Consider the following 21,305-nt stretch of genomic DNA (forward strand, 5'->3'; position numbering starts at 1 on the left):
TTTATGTATCATTGATGAAGTGTTTCAGTGTTGGATCCCTAGCTCTGTTTCCCCATAAGTCCTGTGGTTTTTTGTTGTGCGATTTTGCCTAGTAGGGTGATTTTTGAGAATGCGTATGTCAGCTTATAGCAGAACTCTTAACAAAGTAGTTGTGAGAATTAAGTGATTTATTACACGTGAAGCACCAACAATGATGCTTAACCTAATAAACACCTAATATTATCCAATCTCATCATTATTATTCTTATTGGAATAACTGTTATTTTTATCAAAACATTATGGTAATGAGCAATATTGATGGAATTTTCCTCTATATACCATATGTCTTAGACATTGTTAAAAGATACTCAGATACTATGATTTGTAGACTGTTTATTAGCCTACTAGAGATATATTAGTTATATATATAATTAGTTGATTAGTGGATATATATAGTAATTGATGTGGATATTAGTTGAATGGCCCCAAGTGTGATAAAATGTAATTAAGTGTCTGTCCTCCTGAAATAAAATTTATGAAGGTTTTGGTATATATCCTTTTCATTTGTTGAGTACTCATACATTTACCTAAGTATGTGATCTGATTCATACTTTGGGCTATTTTGTTGAAGGTTCAGAATGCTAAGCAAGTGAACAGTGCACTTAAACAGAAAATGGAAGGTGGAATTGAAGAATTCAAACCTCCTGAGGTATGTTATTGAAGAATATATGTGACTAAGTATGGTGAAATCTTATTCTTTGAATTATCTATCCAGTATTTACTATTTTGGTTGCATGTGTTGTTAGTACTTTGAAGATGTCATAGCGTGGGTAATTTGTCATGTGTCTATTTTGTCATTTAGATAGTCTTTTGAGACTTGGCTAACGATTTAAGTGAAGTCAGTTCTTTCCTGCCGTTAGCAATTCATATCAAGCAAAGTAAGTAGGGAAAAACAGCTATACAGGTAGGCCCAGTGCATGTGAAAATAGAAGGTAATTGATGAGCAAGCCAGTACATTTCTGGGTCTGCAGCAGTGTTTGCTCAAAGCCCTTTCCTACCTGTGTGAATTGGTAACACAACAAGAAAAAGAACATAAGAAAAGGAGCTCATTTAGCAATTTTAGCAATTTTTTATTTTAAGGTATTTGTCTTTTGGCTCAGATTTTTAATTAGGATTTTAGTGTGTGGACTTAATTAACATTCTTGTACTCCTATCCCTGAAAATGTGAAATCTAAAAGCAAGATGTAGATTAACCATTTTCTCAAGTCTTCCTTCTATTTCCTCTGAAACCTAATATATATTTAATATTTATGATAATTATAGGAGTACTTAAATGCCCGTAAAGTCCAATCAAGTCTTTTCACAGAAGCTTCTATTATAAATCTTTTCTCTTGTCTCTCTCTCTTTTTTAAGACTCCTATGCTGTGCTTCATATCCTGGACTTGCCTTTCTATGTATTTAATAATCAGATAATCCTTATTTGGTCCTAATGGGATGCTCCCTCGCCCCCGCATCACAAGATGCCTGAAATATCTACAAATGAAATATGCATGAGGGTCTGGGGGGGAGGGCAGAAGAGTTGGGGGGAGCGCTTCAGAATAAATGCACCATATTCTGTCTCACTCATTAGAATCTTTCAGAAAGGAAGAATCATTAGGAATAAAATTGTTCTTGCTTTTTTTTGTTTGTTTGTTTTGAATAGTCTCTTTCAAGAAAGTTAGATAATGGGAAAAAATGAAATCTACATAGACCAATATAACATCTCATTCCAAACCCACAGGTAAACTGACAAACATTTGAGTGACATTTCTGTTTATTTAAAGATAGTAATACAAAGCATACTGCTTTATATTACTGTAAAAAAAATTATTTCAAATCTTATATTAAAATTATTTTAATTTCATATTTAATTATACATTAAAATGCATAAAAGCCAAAAGCTTTCAATGCCTATAATTTCATAACTTAAAAAATTAAATTTAAAAAATTATAGCAGATATTAAAAATAGGGGAATACCATAAAGAACTTTATGTCAATAAATTCAAAAATTTAAATAAAACTTAGAAATTTATAGGAAAATATATCTTACCAAACTTGTCTTAAAAAGGAAAACCTGATAAATTTATAGTCATTAAGTAAAATGAAGGAACAGTTAACATTTTTTTCATAAGAAAATACCAAGCCCAGACAGTTTTACAGAAAACGTCTACCAAATTTTCAAGGAAACAATGATTCTAACCTCAAATTTTCCAGAAAATGGAAGGATAGCTTCACTCATTAACATTACATAAAGTAAGACATGAAAGTGCAATAGCATTTGTAACTTTATGCTATCTCATTTGATGCTCACATAAATCCCAAGAAGTAGATGAAGCAAATACTATTTTACATGAAAAATCTGGGCCTCAGAGAGGTTAACTGGCTTGATCAACGTCACAGCTAGTAAATAGTGAAATTTTGGCTATGTTTCACAATCTTAGAATCCAGTTGGAGTCCTAGATTGATATCCTGCTCCCTCTTACTTTTGAAAGTTTTCATTTAATAACAAAATTATATATTGATTCTCACATTTAAATGCAGTTCGGGGGTTAGAAGTTATCAGACATTTATTACATCTTTTGGATTTTTATAAAAATAATGATCAAAATGAAACAACCAAAATCTTAACACTCTACCAGTCATACAGTGAAGTTTGGATATTACTTTGAGGTTGATTTATTGAACTCCTATGACTTAAAAATGTATGTAGGGTTTATTATCTAGAAAATACTCAGGATATATTTATATTTATCATATTATTTCTGTTCCTTTGTAGGGAAGAACAGCCTGAATAGATCTATTTCAAAATACTAGATTAACAGTCTTTGTAAAGACCTTGAAAAATCATGTAATCTATCACCTTTTCTTTAGATAATAGAATTTCTATCTAATACGTAATAAAAGAATTTCATTAACCATTAGAACAATAGGCTACTAAGTGATGTAACTCAGCTGGAAGTAAACAGTTACTAAGATGCTTTACTTACTCATTTGATTGTATTTGTTATTTTCACTTAGGAAAAAATTTGGTGAAGAAAGTTTATTCACTCCCATAAGTATTTATTGATCACTTATTTCATGTAAGGCACTGTTTTAGGCACTGTGGGAAATGTGTGATGGATTTTTCCATCTGCCTTAAAAAAAAAAAAACACAGTCTAGATGTTATAAGACACACTGATTAAAGTTGTGTGATTTATAAGTAAAAAGCTACAAGAAAACAAGTGGTAATTACTCATTCTTGCTAGGATAATCAGGGAAGTCTTCCTAATGAGGGATGTTTCAGCTGAGGTTTGAAGCATGAGTAGGAGTTTTGCACATACAAAAAAGGGCAGGCAAAGGGAATAATATGAACAGTGGCTTGGTATGGAACAGTACATTCAAAATACTTACGTATGGGGCGCCTGGGTGGCTCAGTCGTTAAGTGTCTGCCTTCGGCTCAGGTCATGGTCCCAGGGTCCTGGGATCGAGCCCCGCATCGAGCCCCGCATCGGGCTCCCTGCTCGGCGGGAAGCCTGCTTCTCCCTCTCCCTCTCCCCCTGCTTGTGATCCCTCTCTCGCTGTGTCTCTGTCAAATAAATACATAAAATCTTTAAAAAAAAAAAAATACGTATAAATCCTGTGAGGGGAAAAAAGAGTCAACAGGCATTCCCTGAGCACTTATGTCCTCATTGTGGTGCTGATTACTATTGAGAATTTAGTGAAAGTGTAAAACAGTTTTCTCTCATGAAGCATATTGTCTACGTAGGAAGGCAAAGTTGGATGCAGAGGACAAGTGAACGTGGTGTATGAGAGAGATGTTAACAGAATTGAGTTCAACAGGGACTTCTTTATGATAGAGGTCAGTGGGCAAGGGCTAGAGTATAAAAGTCTGAGAGCTAGGAAGAGAAGTTTGCCTTTTAAATTAGGTCAAATGGGAAGACCCTGTAGTTTCTTCAATATAAGAAGGATATAATGGGAATTTTTAATTTTAGGAAGGTTATCCTGGTTACACAGGCTAAATTGAAAACTTTATAGCTGCTAAAATACCAGCCATGTGAGTGATAAAGTAAATGGTAAAAGGGATTTTGGGTATGGTCAGGTATTAGTTGTAGGAGTGGACAGCAAGTGATAAATCCAAAGAACATTGCAAAATAGAAAATAATATATCTATTTGAAAGTATGTAAGAGTGTTGAGGGGAGTGGTGGTCTGTGGGGTTATGCTTTGATTTGTTTTGGTTGGAGGTAGGAAGGTGGGACAAGGAGATTAATGAAACCAGGAAGGAAGAAACTAGGAGTGCTTTTTGAAGCTAGAAATTTCCCCATCTATTGATGTTTTCATGCATAGGTGGGTGACATTCTTTCATTATGGATGTTGGATGGAATTTTCAGCACTGGATGGAAGGTTTAACTTGGTGTCCTCTTCTAATTCTTTCAACTCAAAGATAGTATGAATCTACTACTGACAAAAATGGGAAAGATGCGAGAACTAATTTAGCAGGGAAAGAATGCAGTAAAGATGCTGAATTAACAAAGGAGGTCATAGATTGTTCTAGAAGGCTCTTTGGGGCCTTTCCTATTATTAGTTTTATAACTATTATATATTGGATTATTTTAGTTTAGATTAATATTTTATTATTTTAAAAACAGCAGTATTTCCGACTGGGGTTTGCTGTAGAAGAATGTTCTCAGTGGTACTACCTAGCTAACCATAACTACTACACAATTTTAGATTCCTAGATATATTCTAGTTGTCCTTTCTGAAGTTAAACAAATCTCTGCCAAAGTTTCTTGGGTTTAAAAGAGAATAAAAAAATCAATAACTTGAAGGAATCTTATGTATTTAAAAAATTTTGACCCTGTTTCTCCTTCAGTCTTCCCTTTCTTCCACTGCTTCTGTTTTGTCATACAGACTCTTAATTCAATGCAGTTTCAACCCTCCTCCCTGCATATTTCCACTGAAGCTGCTGTTTAAAGGCTAACACTGCTGCTGCTGATCAAATTCCTCAGCTCTAACTCATTTTTCTTGCCTTTTCCTGAGCCTTGACATAGATGACAACCTCTCTCTCTTCCTTTAATTTTTGAGAGGTGATATCATTTGTAACTATTATGTTCCCTTTTCAGCTGTAATTTTCCTTTCTATATGTAAATATAAGCATTCTCCAAGTTTTTATCCTCAAAATTCACTTCTCTTCTCTTTGGAAACATCATGCAAGCTCATCACTTCACTATACTAAAATTGCATCATATGACACAAACTCAACCACAGATATTCAGCCAAGTAAAAAGGAGTATGTTTAGTAATAGCAAGTAGAGGAGAGCTGGCAATCCCGCCTAAACTCCCATTTATCAAGTGTCTCCTACAAAGTAAGCAGTTAGGGGCTGGAACTGTGAATCCACTATTTCTTTAGAAGGCTTTAGCTTGGGGCACCCGGGTGGCTAAGTCGGTTGGGCATCTGCCTTCAGCTCGGGTCGATCCCGGGCCCTAGGATCAGGCCGCACGTGGGGCCTTCTGCTCAGCGGGGAGCCTGCTTCTCCTTCTCCCACATCCTGCCTCTCTGTCTCTGTCTCTCTCTCTCTCTGTCAAATAAATAAATGAAAATCTAAAAAAAAAAAAAAAGAAGAAGAAGGCTTTAGCTTCCACAGGCCTCCTGTGTGAGCAGTCTCCTTGACTTGAAATTCTAGTATTTAAGAATGTATTTATGTTTTTCATTCAGTACTACCCTAAATTTCAACCAAAGCTTCATCTAGGATTAACTGAAAAACTAGTGGTCCATTTCAGTGCTGGAGGAATATCTGGCCATGTGGACTTATTGAGAGATTGTGTGCCTGTTTCCATGACCACCTTTGTAAGAACATTTCAATAGTAATTTGGAATTTAAAACAAAAATCCTTTTTTTTTTTTTAAATTCATAGGCAGATTTTAGAACCTTACATCTGAGTAAGATATGACTCCATTGTTTTCCCTCATACAATTTTCCAGACCCTTAAAAGCTGTGTTTGCATAGATGAATCTGTTTTAACCTCAAGTGGATCCTGAGCTCCACCTGAGTGACCTCATTGTCAGTGAATCCCAAGTTACAGTCATCATCTTAGTCTTGCCTTCCTGCACCTCCCCAATCAGCATTTCATAACTTCTTAGGTCCTTAACAGCACCACCCTTCTCCCAGCTCTCCAGGCTTGAAGTTTTATTCTGATTAGAATCCTGCTCCTCTCCCTCTGTTCCCTCCCCCCAGAAATCTATTGCTTATTAAATTTAGTGTGAACTCATTAACCTTGATTATTTACTGCCCTTGCAAAAGTGGTCCTTACCATATTCTAGTTTAGTTAAATATCACCAACTTTCCAGGCGTATTTATCACTTCTTCCTAATTGTTGCTCCTTTTGTTGCCTATACATGGTGTGTCTTCTCCTGATCTTTGCCTTTCAGAAACTTACCCTGTTGTTTAACCCACCTCAGTGTCTAGCCCCTCCAGCTGGCCTTCTTCCCTGTTCTAGTCATTGTGACTTTTTCCTCTCATCTTTGAATCCACAGTATACTGTGAACTTTTAATTTATCCTATCTCCTGATTTGTCTATAAGCCGAAATAAGCTTTCATAGTGCATGGTATTTCTCTTTATTTTTTGTTCCCTTTCCATTAATGATACCTTTTCTTCCAGTTTCTGCCTTTCAGGTTTAACAAACATCAGTTGATCAACTTCAACTTCTGCTTGCTCAGGCACTGTGCCAGGTGTTTTTTACCTATATCCTAAACATAGCTTTATATATATTTTACATTTATTCTAAATTTAGTCCTCAGAACAACTTGCACTGTAGTATTGTAGGAGATCCTCAGTATCCAAATGCTCATTAGTCTAAAGGATTCATAGAGAAGCGAAAGTTGCCAAACAAGAGAATATTCACAAATGAACTAAGCACTTATAAAATTAAGCTCTGCTCATGAGCTATCCCTAATTAACTCTAGCTGTTATCTTTCCCATCCATCACATCAATATCCTTCTCTTACTTTCTTGTAATGCAAATACAGCACAAACCAAAATGAAATTTTAAACCTTGCAAAAGATGCAAAACTTCCTGAAGTCTATGAAAGTACAAGAGAATGGCTTTAATCTCTTGCAAAATTGTTGACAAATGGGTATTTAGCAGAGTTAACAATTGAAGAAAAAAGCGTATTGACTCAGACGCACTTCAAAAAAGAATTTGAGTAACAAAGAGTTAAGGGAGGCCCTTGAAAAAATTGTTGAGGTCTTCAAAACAAAAATGACCCACTCTGTGCTCATGTTGTAAATTTCAAAGCCAGTGAATATTACACCATTGTATGGTCAGCAAAGATATGCCAAAAATAAAATTAAAGTATATAAGCAAAGTCATTAACTATTAAAATAATTTTCATAAGTTTTAGTTTCATATTTCAGGTTAGGTTGCACTCAACCCTTTATTTTTTACCATTTATTCTGAAATATTTGGACCTGTTTTAATAAGGTTCTAGTACCAATTATCCTTGGGTACCAAGGACCTCTTTTATCTACCTTTCACAGTGAAGGTGGCATCAGACTGCCTGGATATTAACTCAAATATTAGCTCCTATTCCATTCTTGTTCATCCTCTTTTTGGGGAACATATGTTTAGAATTTCAAGTTTTTCTTCTGTTATCTCCTTTTTCTTTTTCTTTCCTTTTTTCACTTTTTAAACCTTGGTTCACCCTTCTCTTGTTACTGCTTCTTTATAGCCTATAGCCCCCTCTTTTTCTTTACCTTTTTTTTTTTTTTTAAGATTTTTCTTTATTTGTCAGAGAGAGAGAGAGCACAAGCAGGGGGAGCAGCAGAGGGAGAGAGAGAAAGAAGCAGGCTCCTCACTGAGCAAGGAGCCCGATGTGGGACTCGATCCCAGGACCCTGGATCATGACCTGAGCCGAAGGCAGATGCTTAACGACTGAGCCACCCAGGCGTCCTTTCTTTACCTTTTTAATGTTCTTTTGCTTCATTGCCAGTATGCTCACCTTGAGGCTTATCCACTCTCTGCCTGGCCTTGCCTTGCTCTCTTCTTAATCTCATCATCTGGTGTTCAGTGCTTTCTGCTCTAGATTTTTTCCTCCTTTACTCAGTCTTTTTTTTAAAACTTTTTCCTTTCTTCTCTAATAATTTTTTTCTAATTTTGAATTTTTGTTTTATTCTTTCTTCTGAATGCTTACTTTCTATACCTCTTCACTTGTGGTGAGAAAGTAGATGTTCCCCAGAACCTCTGTGTACTGTAGAAATTTTTATCGCTAAGACCATGAGTGAGATAAAACCTGAACACTTGTTCTCAGAGGAAGCCTTTCTTTCTGTTTTGCCCAGCTTATCCTGTATTACACCAGGCCAATTTATCTGGGCAGTTTCTTCTGTAAACCTCTGTAGGCTGGTGTACTTATTTCTCTGTCCGTCCTTCTACTGCCAATGGTCCTTGCACTAATCAGTGGGTATACACGAATGAAATTTGATTTAGTGTTTAATATGGTAGTTTTGCCATAATGAAAGTCCTAAATTTAGGATTTTTTTTGAACAAAAATATTGGGAGAAACGTGGGGAGGCCTTAGGGGGAAAAAAATCTATTCTTATAGTGGGTCACTTTCTGCTTCAGAAATTTAAAGAAATATTTTAGGAATTAGGCCTGATCTCCAGTTCTGTATTAATTTATAACACTGGTTTTGGTGGAGTAAGGTTAGGTTTAATCGAAATGTGAAGAGAAAGAATTTTAGAGCAAGTCACAGATCCTCTCTAAGGAAGATAAAGTCTCTTAAATGTTTAAAACTAGGCTAAAATTAACACTTGCCATGTGTCACAGGAACATTGTAGTTGGAAAATGGATGACTAATAGATTTTCTCAGTTTTAATGCCTCTGACTAGAGTATAAATGTGAATGTTGTTCATTCTCCCAGATTGGTACATTTCCCTTTCATTATCTTTTTGTGTGGGTAAAAGGTAACTCAATATATTTTTTAATCCTTATAAAAGCAGAATCTTCGTAAATCAGAGTTTTAGTAATCTCATGTCTATGATTTGGTGAAAAGTTAAACGAAAATAAGCACTTTGGAAAAATGTCTGTCTTCATATCCTCATTAGGAAACTTCTCTTTAATTTTGTAGTCAAATCAGAAAATTAATGCCCGTTGGACCACAGAGGAGCAGCTTCTAGCAGTGCAAGGTATATTAAAGATAAGCAGTTATTGTTGTTAATTATTTAACTTGTCATGAAAGGTGACTACCATAGTCCTTCCCTTCCTTTAGAAATGGATCAAGAGAGGGCTCTTGTGTTTACCACAAAGTCCTGAAAACCAGGAATTCTGTTTTGTTCTTGTGGATGTGACTTTACTGAGCCTATATGCATTTTGGGTCCCGTACAGCACGTAACACATTCTCAGCCTTAACAGTGATGGTGATGACAAGCTTGAACAAGTCATATGGTCTCTCTGTGCCTTTGCTTTAGTTTTCCTGCAGTTGGGTTCATTCTTACTATATTAGTCATTGATAACTCATCATTAAAAGCATAAACTATTGTATGTTTCTGGTTTTTCCAATTACTCTGTATAATAGTGTTTCTCTATTTGACAAATGTTAGTTACTGAAAATATTAATGATTACTTAACTTTCAGTGTATTATAACTTAAGAGATGTGCCACTGAATGCTTAGAAACCCGACTTTAAAAATACATATGTATTTATATATTATATGTAAATAATAAAAGAGAAAGTTAAGAGATACATTGAAAAATATACATATAGCATTTTAAACGCATTATTTATAAGAATGCTTTGTTGAATTATATGGCAGAGCACTTACTTTTTGTATTATGAATGCCTGTGGGCAGATTGGTAGTGTTATAAACTTGGATTTTCTCATGTTTGAATTACTTAAGGAAGGGCAAACTGTATATTTTTTTATTCAGTGGTGTAGTTTTCTTTTTTTTCTTTTCTGTTCAAGATAAACTATCTGCAGGACTGATTGTGTAATTATAAGTTTGGTCTACAATTTGGTTTTTCCTGGCTGAGCTCTCTTTGTGTTGAGTACTAATAGCTTTTTTATCTAAGTTAGTTACTATAAGAGAGTTGGACCCCTGCAAAACATATAAGTATACTTTGGAAAATATTTCTAATTATTCAAACACAGAGAACATATTTAACTCAAAAAGGATGTGCAGGTATCATTTGGATGTGAGAATAATGTAATTAAAGATTGATTAATAGATGACTCTGCAGTTTGGACTAGAGTGAGTAAGAATTACCCTGCCAGTGTGATTAGAAAATGTCACAGGACGGGCCATCAGGATGATGTCAGCCTTCTCTTTGGCCTATATAGCACAAAACAGTCATTTCATAAACAGAATAAATACTTGATCCTATGGAGGCAGGGTGCTGGATGTGCACTGAGCACATATGTAATTGTGGAACCAAGTTTCTGAATGAGTCAGAACAAAGTTTAATGAGTTTATAATGTTGAGTAATAGCTATTTTTAAATTAGAAACTGTTTAAAATTTAGATTAAAAAATGAGTAGGGGCGCCTGGCTGGCCTAGTTGGTAGAGCATGCTACTAGATCTTAGGGTCATGAGTTCGAGCTCCATATTACTAAAACAAAAACAAAAACAAAAAAACAACTAGTATTTTCAGGGGCTGTTTCATATTGATTTAGATCTATGACTTACAGCTCTAACATAGTTATTTGGGGAAGCATTGCTTTTATTGATGTAAAGCTTGTATTTCTGTCCATCCTAGTGTGTGTGTGTGTGTGTGTGTGTAGCCTGTGTTTCTGTCCATCCTAGTGTGTGTGTGTGTGTGTGTGTGTGTGTGGCCTGTGTTTCTGTGTGTGTGTTTGTGTGTGTGTAGCCTGTGTTTCTCTCTATCCTAGTGTGTGTGTGTGTGTGTGTGTGTGTGTGTGTAGCCTGTGTTTCTGTCTGTCCGTCCGTGTGTGTGTGTGTGTGTGTGTGTGTGTGTGTGTGTAACCTGTAGAATTTAACCCTGATTTCCAGTATTTCAGTTGTTTCAAGATTAGTATATTAATCCTGTACTCTAATATGAAAATTATCCCAGTGAAAGGATTTTTCTGGAGAGACTCGCTTAGGAAAATCTGGGCTAATGTTTCTAGAGCATTCAGGTTTTGATATTGTTCTGCAGCACTACCGGGGAATCTTATGCCTGGGTTGAATATTATGCTGAGCTGCATTCAAAGGAAGGGACAATGGCAAGATTTACATGTATAGTTTGAGCTATATATATAGACATTATCTCAGTTTATAAATATTAAAATAATATTTATGGATATAATCAAACATTTCCTCTCTGCTGAGATATATTCAGTATTCTTACACACATTTAAAAAGTAATTCTTAATTATACTAATGCAGCAATTTGTACAAAAATATGCATGTTCTTAGGATTTTGAAAGCACTTTCTTGATATGTTAATGTCTTTAACTCTGTATGTGGAATTTTTGTTTCACTTCGAGTTTTTTAGGGTTTTTTTGTTTTTTTCTTCTGGGAGGGGGGGTTCATTACTTAAAATAAAACAATATATAGCTGTTTGTGTCCAAAATAGTTATTTTAGGGAAAACTAAAAAGTGCCATTTTTGCTAATGAGCCCACATGTTTATATAATGCTCAGAAGTGTGTCTTATAAACAGTATAATCTTATAGTAATATCATATGTACCTGAATCTCAGTGTGGTTAAGGTACATAACTGCAGTTTTTATTTGAACATGTAGTTTGCTGTCCAGAAAGACCTATCTTAGCAGGCAGTTGTTTTGTTTTTCTTCTCTTTAATCTTTATTTGTGATAAACCTTTATATGATATTATTATGACTGTTTCAGTTTTACAAAATAGTATATCATATAAGTTTTGATATTAACATTTTAGTTTAGAAGCACTTTCTTTTTAAGACATTTTGTATATATATTCTGATTTAACACTCATTTGTTAAATGCCTTTTTAAATCTTGCTCATAGTTGACTATTAGACTGACCTGAAGAGAGAACTATAAACTCTAGTGTCATTAGTGAGACTTATACTGTTAAATAAACTTTTTTATTATAACTCCTTTAAAACCACATATGTATATTAGGATCATTTCCTAGGGCTTAAATATATATTTCCCATTTTTTTCCCCATCTACTTAATACTACTATCACTTAAATAATAACTATTTAAATAAATAATGAACTATTTTTCCTTCTTTCTCCCTTATTTGGAAGGGGGGAAATCATGTTCAGACCAAACAAGAATGTTTATACTTGTGTAATCTATCACTTTATTATGTTAATTTTAGTTCTAAATTTTAGTTCTAGCTATGTTATAACTTCATTAACATTCTTCAAGAGTCCCCAGGTAGGATGTTATAAATGTGGCTAATTTAAACCTCTCTCTAAAAAGTACTTGTTAAGAATGATATTTCTATACTTTCAGTAATCTGTGCCAGCCTTAAGTATCCGAGTTTTCTATTGGAACAGATTAGTTAACAGGAGATTAATTATAGTCTTCACAATTTGTGTAAATGGAAATATCCCTGTTTATAGTTTGTGTCATACATGTATAAATATTTTTTCTAATTTGTAGTGCTTTTAGAAATTATCCTAAAATCAAACTTGATATTCATATGTGACAAACATTTCTTACTTAGCAAGAATTAGATCCTGGGTATATTGTTTTTCATGTAAAATGGAACAATTATTAGCCGTTTTCAAAAAATAATAATACATTTAAATGATAGTACAAAACATTGACTCTTCAAAGTGTAGAGGGGCAGAAGCCTGGTATACAGTATTTATTTTAGGCCTTCTCTTAAATGAATTTATTTCAAAATCATTAGTGCTAAAAAATAATACACTCCCCAACTAAAATATTAGTGCTATTTTACGGTAAACAACAAGAAACTTTTCCAGTTTTATCAAGATATCAGCTTTAATTTTTAGTTTAAGTTGTCTTTTTTTTCATATTGTCTGCCTTCTCTTATAAAACAGGAAATGACAGAACTACGTTCAAGTCAGTTATGCTTTTACAGTTAAATGTTACCTTCTCTTCCTGTAGTTTATACATTTCATTCGTTTTTAGGTTGCAAGCCGAGAAAAATTCGTTTTTAGGTTGCAAGCCTTAAAATTTTATCTCATACATTAAGAAAAAAGCTAGAATGGTTCCTAAGGGAGGGAGAAAGAGATTCGGCACTTGATTAAAATATAGGGATTGTAACCCAGTACATGAATGATCAAAAGTAAATGGAGATCAGGAGATTCATATTTTTCCATTTAAAAGACACTCATTTCCTTTAGAGAGTTTCTGCTATTAAAACAGTTAGCATAAGAATGGACACCCAAAAGCATAATTGTCAGCCCTCTGATGCACTCACTTCAGATAATTCATGATTCAAAATTTCCAGCATCTTCGTGATGGAACTTAACTTATAACAAAGATGATGGGAACACAAGACTCAGAAGAGAAAGGCTAGATATTAGAAAGAGAATATATGATTTTGACTTCTAGCCCTCACCTAGATGCACCATTCACTGTCCCATTGCTGTTGATATCTTTTTTTTTTTTTTTACTTTAATATGAATTCTTGAAGAGATTTACAGGAGGCGGAAAGAAATGCATGTTCCCAAATGGTTTGAGTTTAAAGTTAATCTCTTACTGATAGGAAAGAACCACATCCCTAGAGTTTCTAGATGTCACTATGTTCTTAATTCAAAAATAGATTTCCTGGTTATACTAAGTACATGCTCACTTTAAGAAATATTGTTATAAGAAGCAGGAAACAATATCCCCCCAAATTTTACTGCCTAGAAGCAGCTTGCCACTGTAATGTTTTGACTTTTTTGGGGGGGTGGGGTAGCCCAAAATCAGATTTTAAAAATAACTTTTTAAATATACCAAAAGCAGACTCATGATATCCCTTCTATCTCGGGAGGAGGAGAAAAAAAAAAAAGTCTATAGTTTCATGTCTAGAGTTGGAAAACACCACACTACAAATGCTCCTGAATAGCCCAATTTTAAAAAATACAAATGTATTTTTTTGTTGTTGTTGGGCAGAATGAAGAATACTGTTTGGAAAATGTGGGCTTTTATAAAATGTGATGGTAGTTATTTTTTTATGTTAATTCCCAAACAAAACTTCAAAAGTGTATGTTAAAGATTATAAGGTATCATCTACCAGCATAGGAAGGCAAGTTGTTTGTAACTTTCAAAATTTGACTGAAAACACTTTTTTCCTCTTCCTGGGAAATTTACAATTTACCTCTTCCAGGATTTTCTAAAGTTTCATTCTACTAACCTTTAAAAACTGACCTTTTGCCCCAAGGTGAGAAGTTTAATTTAAAACCATGGTTCAGATGGACCTAACCCTTTTACGTCTTCAGGAAGATACAGAGATTTAATCACTGTGTTTGATTCCCTTGCTGATAAAGCAATCAGATGACCTTACTTATTATAGATTGTGAAAAAAGAATGGACCACCCTTCTTCCACGTACAAATTGGAAGTAAAGTAGCTCTGATGTCCTGGGTTGTTAAAGTTAGTTGCTCTGCATTGCTACCCCTGCTAAGTTTTCCTCCAGAAGCCTAGCTGGGGATTCTTCTGAAGGAGCTGTTCCAGTAAGTCTGCAGTTGGTGTTTCACTAGATTTTACCTAGTTATCAGCCACAGTATAGACATAAGAATTCCACCTTCTAACGAAAATATGCTGTTGAACCAGCATCATGGGAAGTGTGAAGGTGATAAAGAAGTTAGCTATATGCAACTCTTGTGGTTTGAGGAAGAAAAATCTCAATTTCCTGAGCACTTCCTGTGTACTGAGCATTATATTTCCTAGGACAGTACTTCCCAACTTTTCTCACATTGTGGCATACAGAAAAAATTATGAAATTTGTCACAACACACTGGGGCAAACAGATGAGACTGCTGTTGTCCAGAAAGGACTGCCAAGGAGCACTACCAGTTCCAGACCCTGCCCAGCCATCCTGCAGGCTGAGCACATTAACATCCCCGAAGGCCCACTTGTTCTCAGGACACGAGTGGGATCCTCAGCCAGATTACAAAAGTCTGCAGTATGGTCTGAGCCTTAAGATTTTACAGAGTAGTTTATATGGCATACATGAGTTAATGATAAACATACCTGGGTGACTCAGAACCTAGGCGACTTGGAAAAAGTCCTTGACATCCAGAGTGTCTGGGAAAACTAAGGCTCCTATAAGAAGTAGTTTTGGTTTGGGGGTCTGTAATTCTGGAACTGCAACAATGTTGGTGACAAGGTAAAGTCCCTGGAGCAAGAGAAAATAAAATGGAAGATCAAAAAACAGGAGACAGTTATAAAATGGAATCAGACATGGGGACAACTTACTGGTAGGTTTTGGAATATATTTTGCTAAATAGGTGTTCTGAGTATTGTAATATCTTCATACTTGGAGTCAGATAGTCTTAATGTGACTTCTTGCTACGATACAGAAGAGCTGATCTTAGATTTATTTAAAGTTTTCATTTCCAAACTCATGTATTCAGTAGATTTAGTCATTTCTGGAATGTAAATTAAATATCCCTTGTAAAAATTACTGTATTGCTAGAACTCTGTGTCTGATATCTAATTAGGAGTTATTTTTCAGTGCATCAATCTCAAATGAGTCGTTATTTTCCGAAGTATAAGTAGTAGAGAAGTACTTGAGTATGTAGCAATAATTCCTAATATTAAATAAACTTGGATTTTTATTGCCAAATAAACCCTCAGTGGAACCTAGTCACCCTTACAATTTTTACTCAGTTACAGAGTTTGAACTGGAAATCAGCTCATGGATTTAAAGAGAACTTATGTTGCTAAATACTGTAAATAATGTTAAGTGTCATAATTTATTGTCATGCATATGTCTTTCCCTTTGAGAACAGAGCAAATTAGCACAGTTTACAGACCCCAAACTCTGTATTAAAAATCATTATAGCTTAATAATGTCAAACTTCCTGCCCAAAATGCTCTTTAAGATAAAGGCACTCCCCCTAGAGTCAAGCCTGGCTAGTTGAATATAAGCAAGAGATACTCATTCCCAAGTTCTCCATATAAAATAAAGGCAGAAATTAAAAACAAGAATTTTGTCGTATCGTGGTGGTGCTTTAAGGTAATTGGGTAGATCATACCAATAGGTATCTGTAAGAATGAATATAGCATTTCTCCTGAGGTGTTAACATATCCTTATATTATTCTCTCATCTATGATTATATACATGTTGAATTTATTTAAATTCCCATGATTCTGATGGCTTAGGTTACATTATAGATTTTAATATCATAAGTATCATTTTTTTCTCCTTTCTCGTCTTTGTAATTAATGAGTGACTGTTTTCTGGTATTTTAAACAGTAGTTATGAAATTATAAAATCAAAATTTTTGACACCTTTTATTTTGAGTTAAATGATGAGTCAGTGAACGTCCTTTTAGAATTCCCGTAAGGGCAGTTTATTATCCATCTGATTATATAAAATCATTCCAAATTCTGTAGTATAAATGACTATCTCAAGTTCATAAATCAAATACTATCTTTCATTATAATAAAATTTCCATTACAAAAAGTTAGGTTCTCAAATAACTGAATGTTCTTAAATTTAAGGTAGTGATGATAAGCACAAGTACTCTACACATAGTCACTACTGTAACCTCATTCTTTAGGCTATAAAGTATAGTTGGAATCCTCCACATACACAGTCTTTGGAACTATTAGATGAGTTGAAATCCAACTAACTCTGAAATATAGCTTCCCTTTTTTTGCCCATCACATATTGTGATGATTCACTTTTTTATGTTTCAATTCTTATTTCTATTCATTGGTACCCTGGTGAGATTAGGCAAGTAATCCTCTTGAAGCTGGTATTAAGACCAAAATTATGATGCTTTTCTTAATGGGGGAACTCTAAGACTACTCACTCAGTCCATTGAGGGGATAAAAGAGATGGCTCATTCCCATCCAGTTTTGTTTACAAACGGTGTTGCTCAAATTTAGGTGACTGGCTACTAGGGAAATAAATGAATGTGGAATTGAGGATGGAACAAAGAATTCAATGCTTTACAATAAATGGACTATATTTGAGAGTTCAAGAGAGGATTGGAGAAAATAACTGAGTATGTAAAAAATGGTAAGTTTCTGATTGTTCAGTTGAAGGCAAGTGGCTGGCTCGCTGAAATGACATAATTGATAGTTTTCATCTGTGACCCTGATATCTTAGTCTCTATCTCAGAATTGAGAAATGAGCAGAGTTTATGAGAAAGGATTTTCATTGCTGGTATCTTTTGTGTGTGCATGATGTATAGTACACACAGCTCTCCTTATTGATCCTTCACAGGTGTATTATTTACTTTGCCTTCCAGGTGTCCGCAAATATGGTAAAGATTTTCAAGCTATTGCAGATGTAATTGGCAACAAGACTGTTGGCCAAGTGAAGAACTTCTTTGTAAACTACAGGCGTCGGTTTAACTTAGAGGAGGTATTGCAGGAGTGGGAAGCAGAACAAGGAACCCAGGCTTCTAATGGTGATGCTTCTACTTTAGGGGAGGAGACAAAAAGTGCTTCTAATGTGCCATCAGGGAAGAGCACTGATGAAGAAGAGGAGGTGTGTTTGTGTATGGAATTTGAGCTAATATGAGTTGAGGAATCATCATTTTGTGTGGTGTTCTATAAGGTTAATTTGTCAGAGGACTAGCTAAATGAGCATGAAAGGTTGACAATACACTTACTCAGTGGTGCCTCTCTCGTGACTCTCAAGTCCTAATGACATGCTAAGTTCTGTCCTAGAAGAATGGAGAGTGTATTGTTCTTTCATAGTCTTATTTTTATTTCCAGTGTTAAGCTGTTTACTAATAAAGATGCCTGTTTGGTAGCTTCGTTGCTTTTTCGGTTTTTGGTTTTTTGTTTTGTTTAAAATAAAAGAAGCTTGTGCTTCCAAAAAACACTGGTGTTACGTTTTTGTTTTGTTTTGATTTGTTTTTCCTGTGACATCCCAAACTATATTGTATTCAGTTCATTAGGAACTCTCATCTCATACATGTATTTTTGTTTCCTCACCTCTAGGCACAGACCCCACAGGCTCCTCGGACTCTGGGTCCATCACCTCCTGCCCCATCATCCACTCCAACACCAACAGCCCCCATTGCCACTCTGAACCAGCCTCCACCACTTCTTCGTCCAACACTGCCTGCTGCCCCTGCTCTTCACCGGCAGCCTCCTCCACTCCAGCAGCAGGCTCGGTTCATCCAGCCCCGGCCAACTTTAAATCAGCCTCCACCACCTCTCATTCGCCCTGCTAATTCTATGCCGCCCCGTCTAAACCCAAGACCAGTGTTGTCCACGGTTGGTGGTCAACAGCCACCATCACTTATCGGAATTCAGACAGATTCACAGTCCTCACTGCACTAAAATTAAATTGGACAGAGCTACAGTAACTCTTCACCCCATCATTATACCAGTGCTCCTCAGACTGATGCAAAAGAGGAGAGAACAGTCCCTCCTAGATGCTGAGGCTGCGAACTAGTTCTGTGGCAGTGGGCTAGCATAAGTGGATGTCTAGGAGATTTTTTGGTTCGTGCAATCGAACTAAATGTTACACGACAAAAAGCCTACAGTTAGCCTCCTTTCTAGAGTATACGTTCAGCGACATCTCATAAAAGGAAAAAAAAAAGATTAAGTATTCTATATACCAATGTTTTTTTTGTTTTGTTTTTACTGTATTTATTTTATTGAGATTCTTTATATTTCTGCCTCTTCGTAGTCAAGGCTCTTAGTACAGAAATACTGACTTAGGAATTGTGAAAACTCCTTAAGTTTTTAAGGATGTTTGACTTTTTTTCTTTCTTCCTTAATTTAATTTTTAACAACATTTTCCTATGTTAGGAGTGCAAGAATAAATAGCCTGCATTTCAGATTTTGACATATGTTCATTTAATGCATATTTAAGAATTATAGTGCATATCCCTTTTTTCAAAAAATCTTGCTTTTTTTTCTAAAGGAATTTTAATATATTCCTTTAAAAGAAAGCAATTGAATCAATTGCAAAGCAATTATATGAAACCACAAAGAATGTACTGAACCTACTAACCCTTTAACATACGCTTTAGGGTCCTAATGCAAAGTCCTTGCTTAAAGGTCATTGACCTGTCACCTACCAGTAATAAGAGGATCGGAATAATAATTTTACATACAAATGAGAATTTGTTGAAGTACAGTGTCTTTAAGTTCCTTGAAAATGGAGTTAATTTTGATTTTTTTAAAAAATGTTTCTAAATGCTATCTGCTTTTAACTAGTAGTTGCCTATATTTGGGGACTTTAGAAGAGAATTATATTTTGTCAGTTATGTGGAGATAGTGGTTATGGAAGCATTTATTTACAATACCCTTTATGTGTTTAGGTTCTGACTTAAAATTGCCCTCACACTTATTAATATGGTCTGCATTTAATATAAAGGATGTTTTCTTGATAAATCTCTATTGTACTATTTGGATACATTTGTGTATTCCTTGCAGCCGACCAGTGCTTGTGGGTTTGGTTTAGGGTTAAATCAACATTATTTCATAAAATAAATTTAAGAATTTGTTCTGTGTTATCTAAAGATGTATCAGTATATTGTCACAATTGTGCTGTTAACTTAAAATGCTGAGACCCCCTTTTTATAAAGAAGCAAAAACATTTCAAGTCTTAATTGAACACATAAATCATTAAGCACCTACAAAGAATATTTTACAAGTAGTAGTATTTCAACAATGTGTTACTAATATTTTTGATACGGTGATTTCATATTGGAATCATGACTTGTGCAAAGGGACAGATCACTTAGATAACTATACTAGTGGAACTTAAGGCTAAATGTTTGCACATTTATATTCTCATCATATCTAGAACTACTTCACGAAATAGTCAACATCTAAGGCCCTTGATTTATGTTTTGAGAAATCCTGTATTCCCAATATTGGAAAAATAGTCCCTACCACTGGCTCTAAAGCCTTAAGGAGCTATTAGATTTAAATTCATTGATTAGTTTTAATTTGGAAGTTTAGACCACTTCTCTTCATAAGGACCTTAAGTTCTGGCACAAACTTTTTCCAGGGTGTGTCTTGTCTTTCTCATTGGATCATCTTAAATAGTTCCTGCCCCTGGATTGTAACTAGATAAAAATCTGATTTAAAATTCTTAATATCCAAGAATTTATACTTATTTTTACTTTAAAAGCCACGGGGGTTGAGGGTGGGCAGTTATATATCTTAAAAGAAAATATCTAAAGCATTTTTTTAAAGTACTTAGATTGTCTTGCATATGTGCATACTATACGGCTTTTATTGTCTTGTCTCTTGTCAGTAGACCTTCAGTATACAGTGTGTGGGACATGTCAGTCAAGTTGGTCAGCGCCAGCATCTGTCCAGCTGTTAAGTATATTATGATTCGTTTAAAAATCTGTTCTATCCCAGCCGTGGGCCAAGATGCTGTATCTGAGGGATGTGCTGTGATTTGATTTACGTACACTAGAGCACACAGAAAAATCTGAGCTTCATTAGTAATATGACACATGTATATAGTGAGATGTCTTATTGTGTGCTTTGCATATTTTGTAAATATTTTGCACGTCATTAATTTTCTTTTTTGTTTAAGCAGTGTTTGGCCTGGAAGAGTGATATGCTTGCTGCTTAATCAAAGGATTAAAGAGTTAAAGATGTCTATGTCTTCTATTTTTATATAATTTCATGTTGTATGAAGAATTTAGGACCTCTTCACTGTGAAATTCTAAATATTGATTTTTATAAAACAAAATCTAGAAATATTTTAATGACCATTTCATAATGTCAAGGTTATCATTTTTGAAAAATCTACACCCAACTATTTTTTTCATTACATAACTAAAAATAAATCACACTGTTGATACGCCTGGTAATATTAATGAAAAAATATTTTTTCTATATTCTTTAATTCCAGTGTAATATGGATGGAGGTAAAAGGTAAGTTTTGATCAGAACTTTTCCTTAATCAATAATCCTACAATTGAGTAAAATGCATTGTAGAATAAAGAAAGAATGTAAAATTCTGTCTTAATATAGGCCAACATTCTTTTTAGGACTAGATATAGGGAATAAACAAAGTGACAGTCATAATTTTAAACATTATTAAGAATATTGCCAAGTTTTTTGTTAAAGTACTGAGTTTAGTTAGTAAATATGTTGTACTATTTTAATGTTCTTCCTGCTATCAAAAGTAGACTACTCAGACACATTAATTGTGGCTGGTCACTTAACACTAGGGTATCGAGTCTCCTCAAAACAACTAATAATCTGAC

The 21,305-nt window shown here is 34.7% G+C and overlaps 1 protein-coding gene across 5 annotated transcripts in view; it reads left to right on the forward strand.

Annotated features, from left to right (window-relative positions):
- The window catches only part of RCOR3 (REST corepressor 3), a 54,343-nt gene extending 33,503 nt beyond the window's left edge, over positions 1 to 20,840 (forward strand). For 4 of the 5 annotated variants that reach the window (XM_032393071.1, XM_032393072.1, XM_032393074.1 and 1 more), the window contains 4 exons: positions 611 to 688; positions 9,122 to 9,179; positions 17,358 to 17,599; positions 18,058 to 20,840. In XM_032393071.1, coding sequence (XP_032248962.1) covers positions 611 to 688; positions 9,122 to 9,179; positions 17,358 to 17,599; positions 18,058 to 18,402 — 723 coding nt within the window. In that variant the 3' untranslated portion in view covers positions 18,403 to 20,840. The remainder of the gene's footprint in view (positions 1 to 610; positions 689 to 9,121; positions 9,180 to 17,357; positions 17,600 to 18,057) is intronic. The other variant, XM_032393073.1, reaches the window with a different exon arrangement.
- Positions 20,841 to 21,305: the final 465 nt, after the last annotated feature.

The sequence above is a fragment of the Phoca vitulina genome, unplaced genomic scaffold (assembly GCF_004348235.1).
Source record: "Phoca vitulina isolate PV1807 unplaced genomic scaffold, GSC_HSeal_1.0 scaffold71, whole genome shotgun sequence".
Lineage (NCBI taxonomy): Eukaryota > Metazoa > Chordata > Mammalia > Carnivora > Phocidae > Phoca > Phoca vitulina.